The sequence below is a fragment of the Rutidosis leptorrhynchoides genome, chromosome 6 (genome assembly GCF_046630445.1).
Source record: "Rutidosis leptorrhynchoides isolate AG116_Rl617_1_P2 chromosome 6, CSIRO_AGI_Rlap_v1, whole genome shotgun sequence".
NCBI lineage: Eukaryota > Viridiplantae > Streptophyta > Magnoliopsida > Asterales > Asteraceae > Rutidosis > Rutidosis leptorrhynchoides.
The window spans coordinates 409,255,303-409,265,187 of NC_092338.1; the positions used below are offsets into that span (position 1 = coordinate 409,255,303).

General features: G+C 34.7%; 1 protein-coding gene across 1 annotated transcript; it reads right to left on the reverse strand.

Annotated features, from left to right (window-relative positions):
- Positions 1–4,974: 4,974 nt before the first annotated feature.
- On the reverse strand, positions 4,975–9,370 carry LOC139855401 (monodehydroascorbate reductase). Its single transcript, XM_071844617.1, has 10 exons — positions 9,218–9,370; positions 8,091–8,162; positions 7,479–7,530; positions 7,138–7,218; positions 6,884–7,002; positions 6,582–6,801; positions 6,305–6,423; positions 6,098–6,223; positions 5,836–5,976; positions 4,975–5,472 (listed from the first exon to the last, which is right to left on the reverse strand). The coding sequence occupies exons 1-10, from the start codon at positions 9,266–9,268 to the stop codon at positions 5,149–5,151; spliced, it is 1,305 nt and encodes a 434-aa protein (XP_071700718.1). The 5' UTR covers positions 9,269–9,370; the 3' UTR covers positions 4,975–5,148.
- Between the last annotated feature and the right edge of the window lie 515 nt (positions 9,371–9,885).

Here is a 9,885-nt window from a genome sequence, read left to right on the forward strand (position 1 = left end):
ATAATGATGAAAAGAATAATACAAAATACACATAGACATCCATTGGCAGATCAAAGGATCCCTCATGATGCACTTATCCCATGTACATCATGCTCACTTGGAAAGTTGATAATAACACCATCACCTCTTAAGGTTGAAAAAGAATCACCAATGTTTCTTGAAAGAATTCAAGGTGATATATGTGGACCAATTCATTCACCATGTGGACCATTTAGATATTTTTATGGTTCTAATAGACGCATCTAGTAGATGGTCTCATGCTTGTCTATTATCAAGTCGAAATATGGCATTTGCAAAATTTCTTGCTCAAATTATTAAATTGAGAGCACATTTCCCTGATTATACTATTAAAAGGGTGAGACTAGATAATGCCGGTGAGTTTACATCTCAAGCATTTAATAACTTTTGCATGTCTATTGGGATTATTACTGAACATCCCGTTGCCCATGTGCATACACAAAATGGTTTAGCTGAATCATTAATTAAACGATTGCAGCTAATAGTTAGACCATTGATAATGCGAACAAAACTCCCAGTATCTGTATGGGGCCATGCAATTTTGCATGCTACATCATTGATTCGCATTAGACCAAGCGCAAGTCATACATATTCTCCCTTGCAACTTGCTTTTGGCCATCAGCCAAATATTTCCCACCTTAGAACATTTGGTTGTTCGGTTTATGTCCCTATCGCACCACCACAACGCACTAAAATGGGTCCTCAAAGATGGATGGGAATATATGTTGGATATGAAACATCTTCAATAATAAGATATATTGAACCCATGACGGGTGATGTTTTTACAGCACGTTTTGCTGATTGTCACTTTAATGAAACATTATTCCCTAGATTAGGGGGAGAAATAAAAAATAAAGAAAATAATGTTTCATAGTGTGAACCTCAATTAATGTATCTTGATCCTCGCACAAAAGAATGCGAGACCGAAGTTTAAAAAATAATGCATATGCAAGAACTTGCGAATAAATTGCCTGATGCATTTACAGATACAAAAAGAGTGACTAAATCATATATACCAGCAGCAAATGCTCCAGCTCGAATTGAAATTCTAAAAACTGGCAATAATGTCATTCTTGAGTCTTTGCCACGCCAGAAATGTGGGAGACCAATTGGTTCCAAAGATAAAAATCCTCGAAAAAGAAAATCAGCTGATAATGAGGTAAAAGAAAGTGTTCAAAAAGAACTACAAATCAATACTCCTTCTGCAGAGGAGATTGATGATGTCAATACGGAATTTTCAATCAATTATGCACATTCAAAAATATTATGGAACCGAAATGAAATGAAAAATCTTGATGAGATATTTTCATATAATGTTGCATATGACATCATGAATGATGATGATGATCCAGAACCAAAATCTGTCATGGAATGTCAAAATAAACATGATTGGGATCATTGAAAAGGAGCAATACGAGCTGAATTTGAATCGCTCAATAAAAGAAAAGTTTTCGGATCTATCATTCTCACACCTAAAGATGTGAAACCTGTGGGATATAGATGGGTTTTTGTGCGAAAAAGAAATGAGAAAAATGAAGTTACAAGGTATAAAGCTAGACTTGTAGCTCAAGGTTTTTCTCAAAGACCAGGAATTGATTATGAGGAAACTTATTCTCCTATTATGGATGCAATTACTTTTAGATACTTAATCAGCCTGGCAGTTTCTAAAAATTTAGAAATGTATCTCATGGATGTTGTGACTGCTTATCTTTATGGATCACTTGATAGTGATATATATATATATGAAGATACCTGAAGGATTTAAGGTATCAGAAGCAACCAATGCAAAACCCAAAGAAATGTACTCAATCAAGTTACAAAGGTCTTTATATGGGTTGAAACAATCGGGTCGCATGTGGTATAAACGATTAAGTGATTACTTGATAAGCAAAGGGTATACCAATAATCTTATTTGCCCATCTGTTTTCATTAAGAAAACAACATCCGGATATGTGATCATAGCTGTTTATGTTGATGATCTTAATATCATAGGTACAAATAAAGAGATCCATGAAGCCATTCAACTTCTAAAGAAAGAATTTGAAATGAAAGATCTCAGAAAAACCAAGTATTGCCTTGGTTTACAAATTAAACATATGCCTAATGGTTTACTTGTACATCAAACAACATATACTGAAAAGATTTTAAAACGTTTTAATATGGACAAGGCAAAACCATTAAGTACTCCTATGGTTGTTAGATCACTTAATGTTGACACTGATCCATTTCGTCCCTGTGAAGATCATGAAGATATCCTGGGACCAGAAGTACCATATCTTAGTGCAATTGGAGCTTTTATGTATCTTACAAATTGTACAAGACCTGACATTTCTTTTGCAGTTAATTTGTTGGCAAGGTTCAGCTCAGCTCCTACCAAAAGACACTGGAATGGGATCAAACACATATTTCGATACCTTCGAGGAACTACTGATTTAGGATTATTTTATTCTAACGAATCGAAACAAGATTTGGTTGGTTATGCAGATGCAGGTTATTTATCTGATCCACATAAAGCTAAATCTCAAAATGGATATGTATTCCTAAATGGAGGTACCGCAATATCATGGCGTTCTCAAAAACAAACACTTGTTGCAACATCATCAAATCATGCCGAAGTGATTGCATTACATGAAGCTACTCGGGAATGTTTTTGGTTGAGATCAATGACACAACTCATTACTGATTCTTGTGGACTAGAACACGATAAAAGTCCAACAACTATCTATGAAGATAATGTAGCTTGCATAACACAGATGAAAGAAGGGTATATCAAAAGTGGCCGAACAAAACACATACCTCCTAGATTCTTCTCATACACTCAAAATCTCATTAAGGACAACCAGATTGAAATGAGATATGTTCAGTCCAGCAAAAACTCTGCTGACCTTTTCACCAAAGCACTTCCAACTGCTATTTTCAGAACACACGTTCATAATATTGGCATGAGGCATGTTCAGAAGATGTAACAACTCAGGCGTTGCCTACTTGAGGGGGAGTCAACTCAATGCTGCACTCTTTTTCCCTTAGCTAAAGTTTTATCCCAATGGGTTTTCTTTAGCAAGGTTTTTAACGAGGCAGTACTAGTTATTCTCTAATAAAATTGTCATCAAAGGGGGGAGTGTTATAAAAGTCAATATTGAATGCTAATTTTATTATTATTATAGATATTGCATAGTATATTTTTTTGAGTATAAATATGTGTGTTATGAGTTCATAATTGACACACTTCAAATATATATAAAACACATACTTCTCTCATATTCTCTCTATATACTTATTAGTCTACAGTCAAGAACCAGACCACTAAAGGAAGTTATAAGCCTACTGAATTATAACATTATCATATTTTTAGGAATTTTTATTTTATAACTAAAATTATCACATGTAATAAGGATATCATTTATTTATTTATTTTAACCGCAATTTGGATCATCGAGAGAGACTGAATCACCCACGCGATTATCTCCCGCAATTGCATAACCGGCCCAACTGTTATCCTTGAGGAAACTCCGATCAATCCGAGAGCATACCTCTTATCATATGCCCTTAGAGCATATGTTAGATATATTTATATCTACATTTATATTTATATTTATAAGTAAAAGTACAATCAATCTTCGCATTATTGTTTTACAAGATTAAAGTCGCATTTTTCACATGATGTGTAAACCTTTGATTTTCACATTACAAGGTCCATCTTAGGTTCTTACATAAAACTATTCTTTTTAATAATAATTTTATATTTTTATTTATATTATAATATAAAAATAAACATCTGTCATTTTCAGTTTATGTATTCTGTGAAAAGATTTGTATAATTAATGATTATACCAAAATATCATCATCTCATATATCATACCTTACCTTCGTTACTTGTTAGGATACTTTATCAAAAGAAAAAAAAACTTTGTTATGATATATATAAAAAGTTCAGTATACAATACAAAACTCGCACAAAACCTTATAATTCATAAAATCAATTTTTTTTTTTTTTTTTTGGATTAACCAGGAAACTTCCTATGAACGAGCACATTGGCTCCCCATAGAGGATAAATCTCGGGTAATCAAGCCCCCTGAGACAGAAACGACGCGAAAAACCCAGACCCAAAAAGGGGAAGGGTCAAACCTTTTGTTGTAGCTCATTTGGTAGTGGTCTGTTTCTCTTAGCAAGAGGGCAGAAGTTCGACTCCCGTGGGGTGCAGCATTACACACAAGGTTGCCCTTTAACCCTTGAATTCCACCCAAGGATGTCTCCCGCACATCGTGTTGCAGGGGCAGTGGCAGAGGCGGTTTTACCGCCCATGCCTTCGTATTGGGCCGTGTTTCCTACTGGGTGGCAATTGGGGGCGGGTTATGCAATTATGCAACTGCGAGAGATGAACGCGTGGGTGGTTTAGTCCCTTATGGGTGATCCCGAACTACTGTTAAAAAAGGGAAGAGTTAGTGGTGGGCATTTGGGAAAGTCGTGTCGATCGGATGTTATCTTTCAAGCGACGGTACATAAAAAGAAAGAACTTAAATAACTTTGTTTTTCCTGAAGGAATCGTCATTTAGGAGGCGTAGATCTATGGCTGTGCCTGGTGGCACTGCAACACCCAACCTATTGAAATGATTTCTCAGTAGGCTGATGGAAATGGAGTGACTACTGTGGATACTTGTGTTACTTCGTCTGCAGTAGTTTATACAAGTAAAAATATTAATCTACATATGCTAATTAAAATTAGATTTATGTACCTTGAATTGAATAAACAAAATAAAAAAATAAAAATACTCCGTATGTGATTTTACATTATTCTTTGATAAAGTAATCAAGATGGTCATGGGCTAAGTGAGTATAAATTGTGTTAGTCTTCAGCTGTCAAAGCCCAACAAGCGGCCCATTTGGAACGGTGGGAGTAATCAGTCATGAATTACTCGTATGATCGACATCACTCATAACACACCTTCAAAAGCATAAAATCTTTACAAGAACACACCTTTTTATGTTATATCTGGGTACAAATTACAACCGAATCAAGATGCCAATGCAAAATTAAAACACTCTAAAACATCCGTAAAAAACTGAAATACATCGTTTATTAATGATCTTGTTTGGTGTAATGAAAGCTAATAACCAAGAACTCAATTTTATCAGATCTTACTGGCAAATTCAAGACCCTCAGTAGCAAGCACCTCCAAGCTCGAGGCTGGTGGTTGGGCTTTGGCAACTTTGGCTATAGCTTGGTTCTCTTCGGGTGCACCACCTTCTAAAAACGCACCCACAACTTTTCCATCCTTGATCCAGTATGACCCGAACTTGGATTTTGCTGATGACGGATCATGATCGCCGAAGATAACAGCATCACCAACATTGTCACCGTAAAACTGCCATGATAGATCAAATGAACGGGAATAGAAGAACGGAAGGTACTCGTAAGCCTCAACATCCTTTCCTTGCTCACTAGCAAAAATGGCCTGCATGATCAGAAACATGAACATTTAAGTTGAAGATCTTATTATGTCTTATGTATGTGCGTCCGCGATTGCAGACTGTTTATTTTTCTGAACACATAAGATAAAATAATGTTTTATTTTGTCAGCGAGTTTGCAAACTTAGAAATATGCTTCTAAGTGTTGCATACATGATTAAGTTATTTTGCAGACATAAAAACAAACAATGTTCCATATTCAGCATACACACCATTATGCCACATTTTCTTACAAATATGGTCCGGAGATCTTCAGACAAAAACATCTTAAAATACAAACACCAAAATCTTTTTGATTTTTGTAGATTGAATGTAAAGAGGATGAATATGTTTGGTTATCATTCATTACCTTGACTGCCTGTTCTGCAGATTTGCGGGAATGGTCAACATGTTCAACTCTTCTAATATCGCCGTAAATTTTCATTGGGAAGGTAGCAACATCACCAACAGCATATACATCAGGAACACTAGTCTTGAAAAATGCATCAGTCTGCAATTGATAAGAACAAAAGAAAAAGTAAAGTTTGTTACTTCTGGGCATACCATATTTAATTTTAATCACATATTTAAAGGTTTGGTTAATTATATTATTGGGAAGATAAAACACCAACCTTGATTCCACCTTTGTCTTCTTCAACCTGACCCTTAAATAGATTCGTAAGGGGCCTTGCGCCAACACCAACTACCACGATATCTGCTTCAAGCACCCTACCATCCTTTAGTAATACTTCTTTTACCTGACAGAATTGCAGACGAAGTGTTTTAGAAAGTAGATAAAGTCAGAAGCTTTTTAAAAAATTACTTGCATGAGTACAAACCTCTCCATTGTCATTCTTGTTAAACCCAGAAGCAACTGTACCCTTTATGATACTTACTCCCTTTTTCTCATAGTAACTCTCATAGAAAGCAGCAATATCAGCAGTGAATAAACGAGGCACTGTTATAACATGACATGATTAAGAAATTGATTGTTGCAGTAACAAGCTAAAATAATAAATATAAAAAAAAGTTTACCCTGTTACCCAATCCGCCTGACCCACCCAAACTAAGATTACAAATAAGAGTATTTAATGATATAGAGGTGTCTGCACTTACTGCACCATGGTTCTGGGTAAACCATTGTAACATCAAAGTTGTTAATTTTCAATACTGCACTGAGCTCAAGACCAATGTATCCTCCACCAACAACAACAGCTTTTCCATTTTTCTTTGCTTTAATAGCTTCTACAAGTTGATCAGCATCATCAATCTCTCTCAAATAAAGAATGTTCTTGGCATCAGCACCTTCTACTTTAAAGTCTGTCAATTTGAGAACCTGAAAGAACAGTTATAGATGTGAAGGAAATGAAGTGAAGAGGCATAATATTTTTATAGTAATTTAGAGATTGAAAGCTTACTGTGGAGCCGGTGGCGATGATTAGGACATTATATTTAAAGGTGTCACCAGCTGCACTGGTAAGAGTTTTTGAAGCAAGATCTGCCTTCACTATCTCTGTGTTAAGGATCAAATCTATCCCTGTAGATGCATCAGAAGGTTTTAGATGGACAGCCTTTAATAATTCATTATTCGATACGAAATAATGAGTGATCAGTCTAAAGCATGAGCAGTCATATTGAATGTGCCTTTTGTAATTACATATAGCCACTATACCTTTCTCTGTGTACCACTCTGGTAGTAGTCTCTCTCCACCACTTCCAACACAGACATGAAAACCTGGGAGCCTGGCAGGCGCTGAAAAATAATAATAGATCAAGCAAATTTTTAGTTGAGTCACTATAACATTGAAAATATTGGTAAAGAGCATATTTCCCGTCCAAAAAACATAAATACGGCAAACTTGCCAGTAGTTGCCACTTGCCACCAAGGCAGAATGGAAAATTTACTCTTTCAGTAGTTAAAGGTTGTTACCAAAAGCTACAATGGGCCCAGTTTTTTTGTCTTCAAATAGTAAGTTGATGGAAAAATTAGGTAACTATTACGGATTGACTTACATTCAGGAAACAAATAAGCTTTGCTTAGTGCAGGGCGTTCATATGGAGCCACCTACAAGATCCAAAGGGATGAAGATTATCATAACCATATAATTACTTCTACACATAAAACTCTCAGAATGGAAGTATGAATTAGTAAAATGATAACAATATATTTAATTGTGCAATGTAGTGTTTCAGAAATGGCTATTGATCTATGCTTATATAATCAAACTAGATTTCTCGAAGATTTTGTTTCAAACAATAGTAATTATCAGGGTGTGAATGTGTGATTATCAGTTCTAAGACGTGTTTAAGTGATGAACCATTGTAGCTTTTTAATTCATAATATAGGAAACAACCTTTTTTATAAATCTGATAATAAAATACAAATGACAAATCTGATAATACATAAAGAGTACATGGAACTTATAAAGTGGGTGAGAGACTGGGAGGGAAAGCATAATAAGAATAAGAATAAGAAACAAAATTAAAGGTTAAGCAAAGATAAATACTAAATAAGGATTGTATTCAGTATGTCACGGTTAAGCAAATATTCATTATGAAAGAATATCACAGCATTTTAAGAATTAAATAAGCATCATATAAAGAGGCGAATATTGATGACCATACCGCCTCCTTGGAAATGATTGCAAGCTCGCCAGGCTGGACTCCTTGCTTTGCAAACTCCCTGGCAGCATAACCCTGAATGTTCAATTGCATACGCAAGTATTACAAAAAGAGTGGATATATAAAGAACAGACAAAATAAAGTAAAATGCTACGGAGTATGTGATAGGTGAAGTTTAAATTCCAATAATAAAGGCTCTACCATTTTAACTATCACCGTATATTAAACACAGGTGCAAAAGAAATTTTCCAGTTTTCACTTCAACTCCCTCCCAAACTTAGTACTTTCAAAGAGTAAAAACTGATATGCTCTAAGATTGCTAGCAGTATTGTTTATTTATTCGTATTTTTTCCGTTTTTCTTTTGGTTACAAAAATTGAGTATGTACTGTAATTCTTTTAAGCAAATTTGTATTTCAAATAACAAGCTCTCTAGCCTAAACTACAAGCCAGGATATAAAACTGTAGGTACCCTCACTAACCTAATCCAAGTTAACTGTATTTTCTTTTAGAACGACAAACTCACGCACCCTACATAAATGTACACGAATAATGTCCTAAACAAGGACTCGAACCCATGACCTCAAGGTCCAAGGGCTCCTCGATACCAGCTAGGCCAAAGGCTCTTTGGGGTGATCCAAGTTAACTGTTAACGAAGTCCATAGCTACCAGTAATGTACTGATTAGTATGAGTACTGTAATTTTTACAAAAAAAGAAACCGAATAATCCTTGTTCTAAAACCTAGACAACACTTATATCCATCTAGTGCTTATGAAATATCAACGAGTCCTTATTCCGTAACGAGTTTAACTAATTAGCCAAATGAATAAATTTATCTGACAGTAATTTGTAATCCTTCTTATTTGTTACATACAATATCGTTTTAGCATAATTCTCTTATTTTTATATAAATTCTGTCTCCTTGTAACTAAATAGTAAAATTTGTAAATTATAAGCTAACAGTAATCAATTAATTAGATCTTATATCGGTAGTCTCAATAGCCAGCTTCTACATAAGTGATCAAATAGCGGATTAGTAAAATTATCAGGAAACATAATCATGTAATTGAGCAGGTATAATATGAATATATGATAGAAATTGATGAAACTCAGTCGATTTAATATACTTACAGCTGAAACACCACCGCCGATGATGACGTATTTGAAGGATTTTTCAGCCATCGATGATTTGATTGATTGATATTAGGTTTTACAATCGAGTGATAGTGGAATGATTGTTAATGTATGTAGACAATTATTTCGTTATTAGTAGGGAGAAAGGGATTACGGGAATTGTGATTGGGTGGAAAAAAGTAACGACGAAAAAGTCAATTGAAAAGTCGACACGTGGCGGTTGATCAACGGTGTTATTTTTATTGATCGTTGGTTATCCACGACAACTGTTCCATTTCCTTTTTTTTTTTTTTTACTTTCTTTATTTAGTACGGAGTAATTAGAAAATCACTATCACGTCTATAGGCATTGTAGTATGTTTTGAGGTGTAGTGCGATGTTGGGTAAATATGCGTTGTACGTTCCAACATACACCACACTTCAGAATTTTGATAAAAGAATTATTTTCAATTTAGGAGTAAAGATGGCTCAATTTAAATTTAAATCTATATTATACTAGTAAAGTAAAGATTGCTCAAATTAAATTTAGATTTATCTAAATGTAGTTCTTAATAAAAAATAACTCAGCGTCAAATTAAGAGGGTGACACCTAAAGTGATGAGGTGGTGTGTGAGATGGCAGATGTGACGCCACTAACATCATTAACCCAACATTAATTGGCGTTTT